At 37.9% G+C, this 19,831-nt stretch overlaps 1 protein-coding gene across 2 annotated transcripts in view; it reads left to right on the forward strand.

The window, feature by feature from the left end:
* The window catches only part of LOC134822537 (tyrosine-protein kinase SRK2-like), a 30,986-nt gene extending 11,235 nt beyond the window's left edge, over positions 1–19,751 (forward strand). Inside the window, exons 9-12 of one of the 2 annotated variants that reach the window (XM_063833646.1) lie at positions 3,035–3,172; positions 4,511–4,697; positions 6,902–7,121; positions 18,165–19,751. In XM_063833646.1, the coding sequence (XP_063689716.1) occupies positions 3,035–3,172; positions 4,511–4,697; positions 6,902–7,113 (537 nt within the window). In that variant the 3' untranslated portion in view covers positions 7,114–7,121; positions 18,165–19,751. Of the gene's footprint in view, positions 1–3,034; positions 3,173–3,416; positions 3,589–4,510; positions 4,698–6,901; positions 7,122–18,164 lie in introns of those variants that run through there. The other variant, XM_063833647.1, reaches the window with a different exon arrangement.
* Positions 19,752–19,831: the final 80 nt, after the last annotated feature.

The following is a 19,831-nucleotide window of genomic DNA, read 5'->3' on the forward strand; positions in this document are numbered from 1 at the left end:
CCCCAACGGCCAAACATTCCTCGGGATTCACCTCATCGTTCCCAGGCTGTGATATAAGACCAGTCGAAAAAGATATTAACTTAGTCTTATCTTCGGATTCTGTAAAGTCGACAGTAACTTTAAACCAAGTTAATAATTTTCCAAATACATCACAGTTTTTCTTGATTGATGACTTGGTAAGATCTAAGTGGATGGCAGCTTTAGTTGGTACTCCTCGCTTCGATGAATTAGCTAATGAATCTCCAAAAGACTGATTTATTAAAGCCATCTGATTCAGGGTGGCCACCCATAACTTGTGAGCGGACTCACAATTACACATCCTTCCACTTGTTAATCCACCACTAGATTTAGCTGCCGTCATAAGACTCTGCTCTATGGAGAGGTCAGTCCACACTCCGGCCCACTCGTGGTCGTTGTAACTAACCGTGTGAAGCCCAGTTACTTTAAAGGTCTTTAAAAACGCCCCATACTTGACTTTAAAAATAGCATCCTGCTCCAAATACAGTCTTAAAGCTTTTGCATACTGTCCCCTCCCAGCTGCTGCGAAGTAGGGCAGCATCAAAGCTACTGCTGATAAATGCATATTGTAGTCGTGCAACCTCTCTGCTCTTATGAAGTCCTTTACTAGTGTTATCATGTTGTGGTAAGTAACCCATAGAGCTGCTGTTCTACTGTTTGAAAACAGGTTCTTTAGAAGCAGAGTTATTTTCTCTGATAGATCCTGAATAGATTTAGTCTTAAAGTTAACACCTATATTTTCGTTCACACATTTGTTGATGTAACCTTCCAAGTCTACTAGTTCATCGTCGTAAACTTCTTCCTCTATAATGAAACAACAAAGAGCGGCGTCGATCAGAAAGTGGGCTCTCAATGCTTTATACTAGTAAGATCCTCCATCCGATATATGCGTGACGTCTCCAGGATACACGAGTTTGATGAGCTCCTCTAAACCCGAGTCTGCCATTATATAGCCTATGCAGCCAAGAAAACTCGTGAGAGTGTGGAAGCCCCCAACCCTGACCACAATAGACATCCCAGTTTCCAGTACTATTCGGGTGGCCTTAATCCACAGTGGCAAATCGAATGTGATTATCATCGGCTCACTATAGGATAACTTAAGACATTCAACCAGAGTAGCATGTACCGTCGAATAGCTGTCTGGGGGTTGGTCAATAATCTGTTGTTTGTTAGTTAACCTTGATATTTGTTAATTGAAGTTATTTCCCGAGTAAAATTTGAAATAAGCGTTAAAAATAATTTGGTGTATTTTTTTCGAAATTTCAATAAAATTGAGAAAAATTTTGAAAAATTCCATTTATTTCGAAAAATAAAGCCCCAATCGTTCTGAAACTATCAATCGCCTGCCATAATGTGGCCATTGCGGTCATTTTGCACCCCCTATGGAGATCTCAAGACCTTCGGGAGCCGAATAACCAATATTAGGGGTGGGGCGTATGGGTTCCTGGAGAAAAATGACTATAAAAATTTTTGCCCAAAAGTTTCAGCTGGACGGTTTTTTTTGTGGTTCCTGGGACTATGGACAACACATTCTAGTAGACAAACCTTTGTTACGAATTTGTTCACAGAAAAATCAACTCTTGCCCTAACTAGTGAACCACTTTGAAAACTGCGAAAAATATGAGATGTCCTACACGCGGGTGTGTTTGTATGTGTGTGTGTGTGTGCTGTGTGTTTGTGTGTATGTGTGTGTGTGTTTGTGTGTGTATTTGTATGTGTGTTTGTGTGTTCCACCAAAATAACACACGACTAGTGTCTACTACTTGTCTATGTAATATTATGTATGCGTGTAACACAGACAATATGTTGGACGCTACAGAGTGACGGTTTTGTAGTAACCTGGCCTTGGTCCTCACTCACTCACTGGCCACTTTATGTCAGATGTCTGTCCTGCTGAAGTGGCCGATACTTTAATTTCGTGGATTCTCTAATCGTATTTTCAAGCAGACGTGTGATATCCCCCTCCTTTCCACACACAAAACTTTCTGTTTTGAACACGAAAGTAACGGATATGTGTATTAGTGTGCTTCCTCACAGATTCACGGGACCTCAAATTGCTTCTTAATGGATTTTTGTTGGGATCCAACCGCAAAATTGGACGAACGGATACAAGCATGGCCGTTCAACCTGTCTGTAGTCGGATTTCTCATGAATCTATAAGTATAAATAGACATTTGTATCCTCTATTTCAAAGTGGGCTAGATATCGACCACTGACCACCCGTCCATGGGAGGTTTTATGCTAAGATGGCAAGTACATACGGTACGTACCTTTAACTTAGCTGTACGGTACGTACTTAATAAAGTAGGCTGAAAGGTACAAATCCAGTTGATAGCAATGTACAAGCGTAGATTAAGGTTGCGACCTGAGCTAGCTGAAAAGCTGGTGTTCGTATTATATACTGCAACAAAAGGATGAAGCTTTGAGTTTAACGATAATTACAAGTAGTAGTATAGTGTAGTACCGGTTAATTTGTGTGTTTATTTTCGACTTCTAGTTCTGTCTCAAAAATTATGATGATAATACTAATCAAAAATTGCAAGTAATTCACTGAAGTTGATTCTAAAAATTTGAAAAAAAATTGTACCTTACAGTGCCTGTACCGTACGTACCTTTAAAAGTAGCTGTACCGTACGTACTTAAAGCCCTGTACCGTACGTACTTGCCATCTAAGGTTTTATGGTAATTGTAACATGCTGCTTAAGTAGACATAAATCGCTCTCTGCAGCCTATCCCATTTAAGAAAAGTCTGATATTCCCTATTGATCAATTGAGGGGTCTTTACATGCCAATTACTGCATGAATTTTTGCTATCAGATATCAAGCTAATAACCATTAATCACCTTAATTAGGATTCAATTAGCCGTGGAGACTAAGTGATAATAGGTACTGGACATACTGGGATCACGAATCAACCGTTGTAAACCGAGGAGATCCTAAATCCGTTCTTATATGCCAGTCATTGCTTTAATTCAATTCAAAATAACACTTCATTAAAACGACAATCAACCCTCAGGTGGCATCGGGAATGCAGTATTTGGAAAGCAAGAACTTCATCCACCGGGATCTGGCTGCAAGGAATGTGCTGGTGGCCCTGGCTAACAGCCCTGTTGAGTGTAAAATAGCTGACTTCGGCCTCGCTCGAGTCTTACACGTGAGTATTTATATTATTAGCCTCATCTAAATTTGTGTGTATTGAAGTTTAACTTAATTACACCGTTAGAAAGTACATTAGAAAATACATTCGTGCATCAGAAAAATACTTTTCATCAATTAAGATTTTCTTGCTTGACGAACAGATTCGCAGACAATCTATTGCCCTTATTTCTTCATTGGACTAAACCAATTATAATATTTCATTATGTTTCTTATCATTCTTATCATTTCTATCACCGCAGACTACATTTCATCACCTACAGAGTGTTCTCTCACGTACCACCATAACTACATTCGCATTCACCGCTGCGATCTTCTCATCGTTTTGATCTTTGGAAATTAACCCAAACTTATCCTTATTAGACGTGTTAACTGTTATTTTTACAACATAAAGACATTTATTTCATCCTTGAAATATCGTTGAAACTATGCGTATGTGACAGATTAATTATTTATCTTCTTAGAAAGTAAAGTTATTGTCCTTACTTTGACAGTATTAATTTGCCATCACACATCTAAACTGTGAACGACAAATATTCGCTGTCATTAATCATTCACAGCATTTTCACAGTAGACTGCTGTTACTAAGATTAAACATTTTCTTCGCATAGAGAACTTCTTTAAATTGTATTTTAAACGACACATTAAATTTACAGCATCACCTAACTTTGAATCGGATGATTCAAATTTTCAAGACAAATGTTTTACAATTTTTGCAGCACTGACAGATTTATGTTAATTACAGTCCGCTACAGTACACTGACCAGTGACCATAGATAAAACAGTACAGTAGTTTATAATTTTATAAAACAGTACAAATTTTATAAAATGCGTGCTCAATTGTCATTTCCCACAAAAACAACTTACTGTGCATTGTACAAGTAGCATTAGCTTGCTGGGAATGTTTATAAGTTTTTAACTCTGTTTAATTTATCGGACGGAATAACGTTACATCTATTGATAACAGTTTAAAACATTAATCAAGTAATCAGAAATCGGTGTTTTACAGCTCATTGATCATATATTTTCATTCTCATGTGTTTTGGAACGGAGAATTGATACATTGATTAATTATTGGTACCAAAGCAGCTACACTGCTAAATTCCATTCAATGCTGGAGCTCTCTAACTTTCTCTGAGTAGTGTACTGTGTACACCACAACACAGAAAAACAAACACAGTCGTACAAAATACAGATTTCTTGCGTGACAAAAATGAAGTGTACAAAAAATATGGAAGTACTACTTCTTTTCCGAACATACATTATCCGAACTTATTCCACAATCTCTTCGCACTCTATCTCCTACCATTTTTCTACCACTCTTTCCCCCAAACAGTCACACGATAAGATCTACGAAGCACAGAATGTCATGCACTTTCCCGTGAAGTGGACTGCACCAGAAGCTGCCACTCACATGAAGTTTACAATCAAGTCAGACGTGTGGAGTTTCGGTGTGTTGATGCACGAGATCTTCACTTTCGGGGGGACCCCTTATCCTGGCATGAGCAACCAGGAAACGCTAGGTATGTCAGATATGTGTGTAGATGTTTTTCTTTCTAAAACTTTTAGGTGCAGTATGGATATTATGATAAGCTTTACTGCACCTGATTTTATTTAGGTTACAAGATACTGGATTAGCTCAATAGCTCAATAATATATCAATGTTATAATTGAGTTATTATAAACAGTTTGGCTCTACTCACAACCCGGGTCATTTACAGCAAAAATGTAGGTGTCTGGACATTTCGAAACAGAACATTCCACTCTCTAAATTAATCCTTGATAAGATCACTCGTGTACAACTCATAATATCTGGTTTCCCTAATAGTGGTACCTGTTTCTGATATGATGACCTTACCTCCACTGCGAACAGAAACATAGTTATGTAGTTACATCACATTAACCAACAGCTGTTACATCAACTCTCTGCTACTATACCTGGTATTTCAGCTCCCCTGGGACCAAGTTGTTGACAGTCAAGTTGTGTGTCACTCATTGCTGACATACTTGACATTTCACTTGAAATACTTTCGTCACGTCACCACTTTGTTAATCACCCCCACCTTGTAGATTAGTCCAAATCATATAATTGTATAATTTTATAATTTAATCCTTATAATTATAACCAGACGTTGTATTTAAACTGGACCCATTTTAAGTGTCATGTTTAATATTCTGTTAGCACTAGATTTTCCACACATACATAACATTCCGACAATACCTCTGACTTCCCTCGAGTATTTTAAAAATGGCAGTACTTCATCCGTTTTATAATTTCAAATACACTTTAATCATGTAAAATACAGAAATAAAATTACCGCACAAACATATATGCCCTACTTACTGTGATAATACACGATAAATTTACCGAGCACATGTTAAACCCGATAGTGTATGAGGGAAGTAATATGAGTAATGGATTAATAATGTGACAAGTTCCCTGTGCTGTCTCATTAAGTAATTACCTTCTAGTCGTTGTTACAGTGTCCGGTTTCACACTTCTTTTTTTTCTTCTCGCACCTAATTTTTCCAACATTCTTGTGTACTTCTTTTTTTGGATGGATGTTTTTATCTGCACACACACACACGCACGCTCTCGGGTATTAAGGTATGGAAAGGTCGCACTTAATTAAAAGACCTGTGTTTCTCCTGTTTCATCTATCTTTTTACTGGCGAAATGTACACAATTTTTGTAAAGTGGAAGGTTGGACGAAAGCAAGTGGTTGAAATGAAATAAATCAGTTTGTGTGGCCAGTAGTTAACCGGTATCCAAGACATTTTTGATCCCGGAATTTTTCATTCGGCCCACCCCAATACTATAAATCTGTTGAAAATTTATCTTATAAATATTGTGGGTTGTCGAGAAAAGATATGTACAGGCCATGGACGGAAAAAAATTGTAAAAACACTTCATTTGCCATTAAACGGAACATGAAAAGTGCTGCATCATGATATTATAGTGATGCACCTGACATTTGTTAGTTTATTCACAACATCCTCTGGAGTCTGGAAAATCTTTCATGGTAAAATCCCGACCAGTCTAAATCTTGCTCTCCCGGTCCAGACATAAATAACCGGTGTAGTGGATCATTGGTAACATGGTGGTAAAATTGTGGTAAAATTGTGGTTACAGATACTCAAGAGTCAAGCAGGGTCAGCAGACCAGGGGAAAGATTTACCGCTGAGGAGTACTCCCTGTGAAAAATTACGGTCAGAGTCAAGGTTCATGACGTCATACATGATACTTGGCATTTCAGTTACTGCACAACAATACAGCAACACGTGTTCCAACCTTTTCACGGATCATATCCCAAAATAGATCCCCGAAAACACTCTGTACGATGGACTTATCTGGGAAATTGAATTTGGTGTAATATCTGTGTCAAACTGATCCATAACGAGAGATTCGTGCATCTGCTTAAAATTACAGAATAAGTGAGCCAACCAACAAAATGAGCAGTAATATAACAATCGGGTAGACGAATGATCAATAATCCATGATTATCGTTTACTGGCATAATTAGAGGGCTAGTGACCACGATTTGCTGTACATTTCAGGGGAATACTTTCAATTACTGAACAATGGCTTTTAGCGAGCTAATGTAGTACCTACCCGGTAGAGATACCCAGTATAGTTTGTGTCGACCAATAAAAATAGCAAGATGTTTCTGTATTTAGAAACAATATTCTGATTTCTAGGAAGCTAATATCAAATCCTTCATTTCAGCCCAAGTTGAGAAGGGCTACAGAATGCCCTGTCCAGTCATTATGACGGAAGAACTGTACGATATAATGTTGAGTTGCTGGAAGGCTCAGCCTGCCGAACGGCCTACTTTCGAAACCATTCAGTGGAGATTGGAGGATTATTATTATAACGATGAAGCGGGTCAGTTAGGTTACAAAGAAACTGGGGAGCTGAACGATGATGAGAAGAAGTGAACGTGAAGGTGGGTGTGGTATGTTATAATTAGTCTAGGAAGAATGTCACATCATCAGGTATTCCGCGGATTTTTAGTTGATTGAGGGTCTACTGGACTATCTTTTTTGGAGGGCGCGATGTTTTTATTTCTAATGTTCATCGCGCATATTACCATGTTTTTCGATATAATATATATGTGACGCGCCGCGCATGATATAACACGCGACGCGCGCGTAACGTAAATATTGCATGCAATCAATGCATGTTCATGCACACATGTTCACAATGCACAGCTAATAAGCGAGAAAGATTAAGAGAGAGATATCTGCGTTAAAAAACATTGAATTTGGTTAAACAGGACGTTTGAACATGTTTTGGGCATGTTCAGGGTATTTGGCTAAATTGGTCCTAATTTGGACCAAAAAGGCGCCAAACCGTATTTGGCGGAAATGGAGATATTATCCACAGTATCGATAGTGTCCTCTGAAGTACTATCAAAACGATGCGCGCTTGAAGTTGCTTCTTGTCTCTGGCCGCCTTTTAATGTACCCACACAATACATACCTGGCTCACAAGACGGAAGTTCACTTTCATCATCACACATCAGGACCTCCTCCCCCTGAATTTTGTACCCTGAAGCGCAGGATAGAGTGATAGGTTGTCCTCGTGCTAATGGCAGGGTCTCATCACTCAATCTCATCATCTTCATCGAGAAACTTTTACATTCTGTGGATAATGCAGGGGGCTAGACTAGAAGTTGTAAGGTTCGTTTCATGGGAAATAACTTTTGATGAAATGAAAAAAATCGGAATTAGCTGCTTAAAAAACTTACGCTTTTCAACTACTCTGTATTTTACTGACAGCAGACTTGCCACGTCACCTAACATTCTTTCAAGACTAAAACTCATCCTGCTGATCTGTCCACTTAGAACAGCAGATTCCCAATGGTTGACATGCGAATCTGCACAGTTCGAGAAATCGCCAAACTTGTTTTCGACTGTCTCCTGCAGTACGTACTTTCTCGTGACATCTGTAAGAGACTTTGATTCGTATCGTTGATTAGGAAAAAAAACTGATGAAAATTTGTCTTATGCGGAGACTGGAGAATCTAGATTTCAAACGATCCTAAGGTTTTGATGTATGAATGATAATTGAAAACAGGGATTCACCAACCAGTCCTAAAATCTGCTGTTTCGCATTAAATCAAGCTTGTGACAACTCTGTTGAGTCCTCACCCGTATAATTAAATACTTAAGCATGGAATTACCGATTATGAAACGACCGTTAAAGCTGTTCGTTTTGGACCACACTTTGTTGTCATCACAATACCTTCCTCCCGCCGTGTTGTACATGATAATCTGGTTATTGTTCCTGTAAGATTTAGTTGTATAGAATCCAAATAGACTTGATACATGCGGTATGTGGTATTAGTTTAAAGTTGTATGAAACACAATATACTGATGTGATATTTAGAAAAAAACAAAACTGCTAACTCTCGCATAAATTTGACCACTCCATTCGACCCAGTTCCAGCGCCGATCCCTAATTTGAGGTTCAAGTTGAATCTGATGCCTGCGGTAGATTCATCTCCAAGTCGTGTAGTTTCCAGCTCGATATAGTGGCTAACAGCATTAAAATCCTCCCAGCCCGTAGAAGTTGAACCAACTTCCAACGGTTTCCAATCATCTGAAATACAATGCCAGTTAATTACTCAGTATACGTTACTCATTATAACCACATCTCTTTAAATAGTTCACACTCATGTTATTTACTTCCCACTCAGTTAAAATGTCAAAATATTTCCCTGTAGAATTGTAGCTAACCTTCAGCGTGAGCCGATAGAGAGAGGACGAAGAGACAAAGCTGAGTGCGTATCATTGAAAGCTGCATTAAAACAAACATATACTGGATAGAAGACTAAGTTACAATATATTACCGATATCATTTTCCTTCGAAGAAGACAATACTAAAACCATGCTAAGCAAGCAATGAATGCACAGAATTAGAGATGTGTTAGATGTAAGGTTGAAATTGACCGACCATTGTTGTTAATTTGGTTTATGGGATGTGAGGGCTGACGGTCGACCCTGCTTAAAACAAAACTGATCCATAACAACCCCAAAAACTGTATTTTCACATTCGCCCCCCCCCCCCCCCCCCCAATTGTTGATCGACAAAATATTCTGAATTCTTGAGAGTCAGGTATTGAGAACAGAGAGAGTATAGGAGACAAAAGCATCCGAGATTTGTCGAATTTGTGTGCCAATTGTTTTGCTGCTTCCTTGTGGCGGCTAGAAGAGAATCTTAGCGTTTATAACTAAGGAGCATGACATTGTGACTAGAGAGTTTGCTACGGAATAAATTGGCAATTAACTCATTATTGGACGCCGTAGACGGTTATTTTATTATTGTTATTTCCTGCTAGGTGTATATTTTAAAAAGGTAGGATTGTAACGACTATGTACAATAGAAATGGTGACCGCCATCGTGCGACTGTGACCGCCACTACGCGATGGTGGGTTGTACCTTGTTCAGACGTCTTTGAGTCCGTGGCAATCCAAAATGGAATATTTCAACGGAAATGAACCACTATATTATATTTATACAACTCATATCATACTCTAGTAGCAGGGTGTAGTTAAGTGTGCACTTCGATGCATACGATACAGGGTCCTTCGTTAGGTCATTCTAACCCAAAATCGTTTAGGTACGCAATTTTTATCGCTAGACCCAACCCTATATACAGGGTACATTTTCTAAATTACCCTCAGTCGCGTATATGAATTATGACGGTAATAGAGACTTCAATTTGAGATTTTAAAAACAACCGCTAAAAGCCACATTTATATACAATTTATGAAGCAACATAACATTAGGTCTACAGTGCTTCGTTTTAAGATATATTGACAAACATCAGTCATTTTGGCTACACACGTTCAAGGAAAGATACTAAATTGGACACCTACTTTGGTCTTTTAATTGCCAATTTTTGCGCTCAAGTTAACAAGTTGCAGTTGTGGATCGGGTGTTCTCCTCCAATATGGGTTTCCAGAATAAATCCGGAAGCACACGGTACATAGGTGTCAGCCGTCAGGTGATGGGTGAGACAATTTTCTGAATTTGGTTATAAATCACTTTTTGCTCTCTTTGGTAGGGTCTGCTTTTTTCTGCTACATCGCAACGATCAGCTTTTATCCCCCTCTACATCATTCTCTTTAAGGTTAGAAGAGAAAGCTTCCTGGTGGAATAGCAGGATTGCAGTTAGCTTCCCAGTGTAGCGGGAAGCGAGGAAGTTTCCCATTATTTAGTGGCCGGACTTGAACTTCACTGTACAACGAAACTTGACAAGATTTATCATTTCTCATTGTAAGATATTAATCTTGAAAGCAAATATCCGAAATTTTTTCCGAGTGCCTACAATTTACACTTATTTCACCTGTTGCCAAGCCCTAACATATAATTTTAAAATCTCATTATTTGAATCAATCTTGAAACTAAGTTTGAAATGATCTCTATTGCCAAATTGCTTTTAGGCCTTCTGCGTGTGCAAGATGGTCAACTGTCTTCAAATTGAATTCCTGTCTGTGCGAAAGTTTATGATGTCTACACATCACAAACAATCATATAATAGTGTGAGAGCTGTTGAATTGAACACAAACTCAAACAGTTAAACTAAGATGTGGCGATCGCAATAGAGAGTAGAGAGCTTGCCCTCATTTAATGCTACAGAATATGCTTCGCATTAAACCCGGATGTTTACTACCATTGCCCTAAGCCAATCGTTACCTCGCTTTCTTAACTCTGAGAGCTCTGGTTGGTGGAATAACTCTATTTTTAGGTACGAGATGGGCTAGTGGTGGACTCACTCCACCAGGCAAGAGATGTAAGAAAATGGCGAGTGTTGCGTCCCTAAAGCTGTAATGTTATTCAATATAAGGTCACCAGTATAAAGTAAGGCCACTATAAGGCGGAAACGATAGGCCACTGTGATATGCTTCATATGGTTGCGTAAAAATAACATGTCTTTACTTTTTAGGCCAGTCCCTCTCCATCTCAACAAAGAAAATAGCCCTAAAAATATAACATTTCTGCTTTAAAACATCTTACTATCACTATGGGAAAGGTTATTGTAATGGAAAGGTTATTGTAATGGTACTAATGCCAAACTCGCTATTTCTTTGCGCTGTCTTATCGGGCCGGGCACCTAGATTCAAATAGTTTGATCACTAGCCCAGGAAAGAGACTGGTAACCACAAAGAGCCGTAGGTCGAGAGGGACCTTTACAATGGAGAAAGCAAGGAACGAGTCCAAAATATTGTACTATCCACGAGCAATGAGAATTACTTATTGGTTTCTAGGTGTCATCGGAATGCCTCGCCGAACATTCCTCGTCAGCGAACGATAGCCGAAGGAAAACTGGTGGACTAGCGAAGCTATGTGTGGGACACTTAGACACCCAAACGAAACGTTGATGTCGATCAAGTATAAGTTGAAAGGGCTGGAAAAGACGTTCAAAAAATGAGCCCGAATGGTCGGATCTCCACTTTAAGAGCCACTCGTTGAATCGTACGGGGTGCACCTGGATATCTGAGCTAGGTCGATCTCCGGTGCTTTACATCATTTATTTAAAGTTAGGCGGAATGGCACCTCTTTTACATCGTAATTGTTGTCTTAATGCTTAACCAAATTTTATGGTGATGACTCTGACCCTGGCCAGGGTTACAATCTGTCGGGCATTGTCTAAGCTGATTTGATGCAGGCTTCCTGGCTACTCTCTAGTTCGATACGTACCTAGTTCGCCAAACATAGAGGACACAATTTTCGATAATACTATCAATGTACCTGCATGGGCTTATACACCATCTCACTTCGTTATCCCAATCAAATACTTGTATGATTATGATCCGATAGCATGCAGCAACAGTTAAACTTAAATGAGCGGAAACCAGCGCGAAAAACAGTTTTCATTAATACCGCGCCATGATTTATTCATGAAGTGAGATGGGCTAATGGTAGACTTACTCCACCAGGTAAGAGATGTAAGAAAATGGCGAGTGTTGCCTCCCTAAAGCCGTAATGTTATTCACTAAATCGTATACATCGAAGTGCACACTCAACTACACCTTGCAGCTTGCTAGTACTAGACTATTATAGCCGACAAATAATTTTTGGTCATAATCCCTCTTAAGAGGTCTATATAATACGAACGGAAATTTTAGATGGCTAAAGACAACAAATAAAATGTTTATCCTTTTATCGCCAAATAAACCAATAGTTTTGTCCTTAAAATCGGTAATCAATAATTATGTTTTTTAGTTTTCATATGTTAAGACACATATAACTTAATAACTGGGATTTATCCCAGGGGCCAGGTGATAGTATTGTTTTGATCATTGTGCTTATTAAGTATTTATTTTCTCATTATTAGGATTCCTCCCACTAACTCTCATACGTAGAATAAGCCACTCCTTAGTCCTTATTTAGTAGTAGCAGTGCCCAATAAATCCTGTATTATTGTAAAGTGTATCAGTCTGCAACCACCACACCGTAATGGTGCATCTGATGAACCATTTAGTTACGGTCGTCGTGGAATCGCATAAGTTCCCGTAAGGCCACTATACGGCCACTATAAGGCGGAAACGATACGGCCAATGTGATATGCTTCATATGGTTGCGTAAAAATAATACGGGTAAATGCCTCACAGAATGGCTAGCCTCACAGAATGGCCAAATTTGTAAATGTTTTTGTAACTAATTTTTTATAAAAGACTGGTAGGTTTTGTGGATACCATATGAAACAAAAGTCTTCTGGCAACACTTCCTGTGGTGAAATCATTAACTAGGACCACATTTTCTGGAATAAATATGACTGTTTATGTAGAAATTTTGAGCACTGAAAAATTTGTTTTCAAATTTTTGAACTAAGTTTACATTTTGGTGAGAACTTCTGGCACCAGTATGACAGAAGATGTTCAAAGAATAGTATTCATCAAACAAAACGAACATTGTTCAATATAGGAAGAAAAAAATGCTAAAATGGCTACACGCCTCACAAAATGGCCAAAATATGACTCACAAAATTTGTTTTCAAATTTTTGAACTAAGTTTGCATTTTGGTGAGAACTTCTGGCACCAGTATGACAGAAGATGTTTAAAGAATAGTATTCATCAAACAAAACGAACATTGTTCAATTTAGGAAGAAACAAAATGTTAAAATGGCTAAACGCCTCACAAAATGGCCAAAATATGCCTCACAAAATGGTTAAAATTTAAAACTCCTTTTATTCAATGAAACCATAAGTCTAAAGTATTCACAAGCTATTTATCATACAATAACACCCCAGATGGAGTGTTTTTACAGCGGAATGAAGGTTATAAATCATGAAATCAGGGAATATGAACAACGCCACACAAAATGGCCATTTTTGGTGTAGGAAATTATGCCCATTTTATTCAGTTCTAAGAAATTTCACCTATATGGGGGTGTTAACAAGGCATATTAATACCAGCAGCATGCCTGAAACAAGAGCCAAAGGTTTTAGAAAAATAAAATTTTCTCGTTTTCTTTTTTTTTTGCCATTTTGTCAGGCATTTTTTCTTTTTTGTGAAATAATTTTTCACAGCTCAGTTTTTTCGTGAGTTTTAGGTTATTACCCCATTCCTTAATAGGTTTTCTAAGAACGTGTGGTGATAGAAATTTAAAAAGTATCTCCATCAACAAAATTATAGAAATTCAGATTTGGCCATTCTGTGAGGCATGTTTTTTTGGAGGAAGATTTTCCAGCCAATTTTTCTCAAAGAAAAAATGGTTATGAGATTAAATGAACCCCCGGGAAGAAAAATATGAGTGTCAACTTAGCTTCTTATGAGATAAAAACTGGAATAAAGTGTGTTTTGTGACTTTGAGAGACCTTCCTTTTGTTTGGCCATTCTGTGAGGCAAATACCCGTATGTCCTTCCTTTTAGGCCCGTCCCTCTCGATCTCGACAAAGAAAATAGCCCTTAAAATATAACATTGGGAAAGGTTATTGTAATGGTACTAATGTCAAACTCGCTATTTCTTTGTGCTGTCTCATCAGCCTGGGCACCTATATTTAAATAGTTTGATCACTAGCCCAGGAAAGAGACTGGCACAAAGAGCCGTAGGTCGGGAGGGACCTTTACAATGGAGAAAGCAAGGAACGAGTCCAAAATATTGTACTATCCACGAGCAATGAGAATTACTTATTGGTTTCTAGGCGTCATCGGAATGCCTCGCAGAACATTCCTCGTCGGCGAACGATAGCCGAAGGAAAACTGGTGGACTAGCGAAGCTATGTGTGGCACACTTAGTCTTAGACACCCAAACGAAACGTTGATGTCAATCAGGTATAAGTTGAAAGGGCTGGAAAAAACGTTCAAGAAATGAGCCCGAATGGTCGGATCTCCACTTTTAGGGTCTGCCCACATTACGCCTCTATTCCCCGAATGTCTGCCCACACTACTTCTGGCACGGATTTTAAAAATCCGAGCTCTGCCCACACTACGCGCCTCGTTGTGTGAATCCAGTTTTTTTGACCCACGCCATGTGGCCCGTCAGAACATGGCGTAGTGTGGGTAGACATTCGGGGAATAGAGGCGTAGTTTGGACAGGCCCTAAGAGCCACTCGTTGAATCGTACGGGGTGCACCTGGGTATCTGAGCTAGGTGGATCTCAGGTGTTTTACATAATTTATTTAAAGTTGGGCGGAATGGCACCTCTTTTATTGTTGTCTTATAATGCTTAAGTCTTAACCAAATTTTATGGTGATGACTCTGACCCTGGCCAGGGTTACAATTTGTCGGGCATTGTCTAAGCTGATTTGATACAGGCTTCCTGCCCCCTCCCTCTCGGTAGCTTAGAAAATAGAAAGCTCCTAAAGCTATTAATATTCAGTAGGTAGATGTTAACGTTAGACATGACACTCAGCATGATGATTACCTCTCCAAGCAGAGATATGAGGTCTGCAAACCAAGGTGTTATGAGATAGCATGTGAGTGCTTGGAGAGCAAGGTACAAATTTCTTTAAACTCGTTAAATTCTGTTTAATATCCGGCCAAGCACCTTCTAAACTACTTACTTTAGCCGTATAATCGATCTATTCCTAAATAGTATCACTATGAGAGTGAAATTGAGTGGATTTTGAATTAAAACATTGTCGAATTGGTATTATTCTAGAGGAAGAATTCAACCATAATCATTTGGAATTTGGAAATCCCCTTTCTGATTACATAATATGTGAACGACCCCTAAGTCAACAATTTTGAGCGTTTTCCTGGAAACCACCTTTCGGCTTTCTCCACAGTTCATATCATTCGCAAACTCAGGAGTCTTTATAGCTTGGTTGTTTCAATACAAGAAAAATAGCAGATTAAAAACGATTCTAAAATAGTGACCATTATGAAAAACAACAAATGTTTCCACAAATATACAATAGATGTAATAATGATACAGCTGTGATAACAATCTAATAATCTTGGTTGTCATCCACCAATTTATCAGATAAATCTGAATAGCGAATATAAAACTGAAGATAAAACATTAAAAACAATTTACTTTACATGCTACTTTTATAAAAAGGAAATCCATCGCTTGGATTAATTAAAATATTCGTACTTTAATTTTATAAAAATTGTACAATCAACGTTCCTCTTCAAAACTAACGAAAACAAAATCCCAGGGCTTATTCTCAGCCCGTATTAAAATACTGTCACTTCCAGAACTTCAAGATAGCGTACATTATCACAACAAGAACAAACAGACCACTGAGTGCCACTGAGTGGAGCCATCCAATCCCAGGGTGCAGAAAAGAGTTGAACGTCATCAGTACTACGCTCAGGAACATGAGGAGGCCATGAGTCCCTCTTCTTTTAGATGAGTTTCTGAAGGGTTCTTTGAGAGCGTGGGGTAAGAGGTTCAGCACCTGAAGCAAGCAGCTGTTTAGAGTAAAGGGGGGGGGGGGGGGGGGGGGGGGGGGGGGGGGGGGGGGGGATTTTGTAATTCAATAGTCGAATAAAATAGTATACAGCCAGTTATTTAATAGAGATGTTGTGTAAGAATGCTTTTCATACAAAGTTATAACAAAGTCTTCATGGAATGTATCCTGGGTTTGGACAGGATAATACCCGCTTAAAATATTTCGCGTTACATAATACTGAAATATAATATATTTACAATAAATTATGCAATAACAACATTATAATCAACAAAATAAATTTAATCACAGAATCTCATATGACATACCTGAGTGTTATCAGGCCTAAGAACTCCCGCTGCTATGGTTACACAGAAAATAGCGAGTAGGTACATCCTGTCGATTAGAGTTAAAGGTAGAGCTATATATCTCCCTGAAAATAATTCGGGATTGAGAACATTTTATTTTTGTATATAAAAATAAAATAACAGAGTTCTATATTATAACACTGACAGTAAATAATCTTTTAATTTTCAAGAATCTCTAAATTTAGACTCACAATATTTCGCAATAATATCAGAATAACAAACTCCAGTATGAGAACTAAGAACATTACCTGTAGCCACCACCATGATCGGGTGGATTGGTCCACAAATGAGTCTAGGTTCTCTGAGCAGCTCCTTTAACCCAGGCGGAGATCTGATGAACTGGGTCATTGCTCCGATTAGGGATATGGTGTGCAGGGTAGAGAGGGCTGCTGTGGAGGCTAGGTACAATGCTGAAATAGTGAGGGGATCACTTGTCAAATACCTTCAGAAGAATGCTGATGTAAGGAATTCAATTAATCTGTCATTTAGATGTGGATTCTGGTGGGACGCATATTTTCTTGTCACGTGACAGTGATTCTGGGATTTGCTTGGCAATAGTGGATGCTGATTGGTTAAACTCCATGCTTAGCTGTCTTGTGTCAAAAAAATGCTTCATATCCCAGATTCCACATCATGGAATAATCAAAATGTAATCTAAATTTATCATGACTGCGAAATGATGATCACCTGTTTGCACTTAGCAGTAACAAACAGACGTAAACATTGAAATGTCCCACATTTAGCACATAATTAGACTTACCGAGCGCTGTGACTAGCGTTTTTGTTTTCTGCTCTCCAAGAAACTCGTTATATCGGATTTGGGTGGCTGCCAAGACGATTATCACTAACGCTGTAGTTACTTGCCCTGAGGTGATGAAGCTATGTAATACTGGTGAAACTAACAGTGATAACATCTGACTAATGCTAATAAAGCAAACAAAACAATATTATTCATGTGTTGCAATTCAACTGAGCATGTAATACGATACAACTTGTCTGTATTAATTAATCAATGAACAATAAAAAGACTACTTACATGTGTAAGTAGGGAGTTGGTTCTGAACCAGTAACGAAATTAAAATCGCTAGGTCAACAGCTAGAGCTTCACCGTGTTTTTTAAAAGAGAAGGTTCTCAGATAAAACAATGTCAAGAATCTGGCAGCCGTGAGAAATGAGAGAAGGAAGCAAATTCTATAGTGCTTCACGGTTATGGTTGGGAACAAGGGCATGATCGAGCCGTCGGGGCATGAATCGGTTGCATTAAGCGGTATATTAAACATTGCGAAAAATATTATGCTGGGATATTTGTTGGGTGCGGTCTTATATAGCTGATTCTGCCATCTCCTTTGCCAGCCAACCGTACATTAGATCATCATGATTCATGTTACTCATGTTACATCTTTAAAATGTGCCACTCACTTCGCCAGCCAAACAGTAAAAACGTATATGCATTTTTTTCTTGAGTACACGATATTCTGAAGTACATTCTTCTTCAGAAGTGTTATTAATCAGAGTTTTACATATTAAGTTATTGTTTGTTGAGCTGACATTATATGCCTCTCTTGTATGTTATGTTCTTGTGGTGCTTCTAATCAACGAATGTTCAATGTTCAGTTCTATGAGTCTAGCTTAACAATAACTAGGATTAGTATGGAAGGAATTTTGATACATAATAATATGTAATCAGTAAAATTTTAAAATCAAGTACTCCTGTTATATTCGTGTTATGTTTGGTGATTATTTAAACTTGACACATGATTCTGTTTCAGGGGAGGCAACTGAAGACTCTGACCCCAACTTCTACAGTATGAAACAAGCTTGAAAAGATTCCACAAGATCGTCTTAATCGTTCTATATGAGTATACCCGATCGAAAAACATCATCAAGAGAACTCGAGAATTAATTCTGATTTAGGTGAATTAAAACGGTATGCTGTGAAAATAAACTGACTTTAGCTCGATTTCGTCAGTTGGATAAGTATTTAGTGTTTGTTTTTTGAGATCTGACTGATGATAAACATCGGAATATGCGCACATTTTTATTTGAAGGGTTGGCTGGTGTTTTTGTTTTGTATTTACAACTTTGCTCTAATAATATTCGCTTATGTCTAAAGCCGCTTTTTAAACGTGCATATGATTTTTTGGCGCAGCCCTGTTTATTAAACATGATGAAAATTTTATGTTATTAATTAGTCTGAATTAATTTATTTCTTACCGATGCTTTGAACGTTTTTAGTGCCCGAGATTTATCATATATAAAGAATATAGTCAATAGTCAATAGTCATCGCAATTTTATTATTTTATACAATCAAGATTATGCTTTTTTCTACCTGCTACCGAAAGTGAAGACTTAGAGTAACGATAAAATATTAACTTGAGATTTGAATAGCTAGTATTATTGGTGTGATACAGCTTGTTTACGACACTGTTAATAAGTTTTAAACCCGTTAATAAGTTTTAAACCCGTTAATAACTTAAATACGCTTTTATCACAACAGCTGTTTAAGTATGGGTACTATATCTAGATATAATGTAAGATTAATGCGCACTTTTCCAAGATGGAACAATTTTTGCCGGTTTCCATATTCCATATATATGTCGTATAACTATAAGCAGGTCTTTTTCTAACCCTAATGTTCATCTTTAACCTTGGTTTTATGTGCCATAACATTTCCCGTTTAAATATCAAACCAAGGGGTGTAAAACAAAATAATTGTTCCAGCTTGCAAGTTAAAGGGTTCCAGAAATCTTGTGCACTTACAGTTTATTATGTGATGAACAATATTCGTATTTGTACTACTATCGTTACGTTATGGTGTCCTTTTAAAAGTAGCAGTGGTATTAACTTTACTAAAACTATTTGTTAATGAACATGACGTCACGATAACGGAAGCCAGGTGAATTTGTTTTGTCAAGACCTTGAAGGTTCGTGTTTGACTTATCGTCGGTAAAGCTAATATTTACAGTGGGTCCGGTAACTTTCAAATGTTAAAATTTAGTTTCAAGTTTGTATCCCTTCTCGCGAAAGCTATGTCTCTATGTTCGGTTCACGGTAATATTTATATACACTTTGATACCAATTTTTAAGTGTGAAATGTTGAATGTTGGACAATCCTGCTAGTACATAGAGGTACCAATGAAGCTATCGCACAATTTCTAACCGGGGCATATTTAGCATCAACACACTTTTACTTACGAAACTGAGCTGTCGTGGACAGTTGTGCCTTTTTGGGCTGTGTTATATATAGGTCACTGTCAAATTGTGCTTTATTTCTGTATCTGAAACATATTGATATATAATGATGATTTAGAATGTTCCATCTGTGCAGTATGATCAATGTAATGTTATTTTACCAATTATTTGTCTCAATTTGTGTTAAATGTAAACCTAAAACGGTTTATCAAATTGAAATCACTATCAAAACTTTAAGACATA

The sequence above is a fragment of the Bolinopsis microptera genome, chromosome 11, assembly GCF_026151205.1.
Source record: "Bolinopsis microptera isolate Bmic1 chromosome 11, MBARI_Bmic_1.0, whole genome shotgun sequence".
Classification (NCBI taxonomy): Eukaryota; Metazoa; Ctenophora; class Tentaculata; order Lobata; family Bolinopsidae; genus Bolinopsis; species Bolinopsis microptera.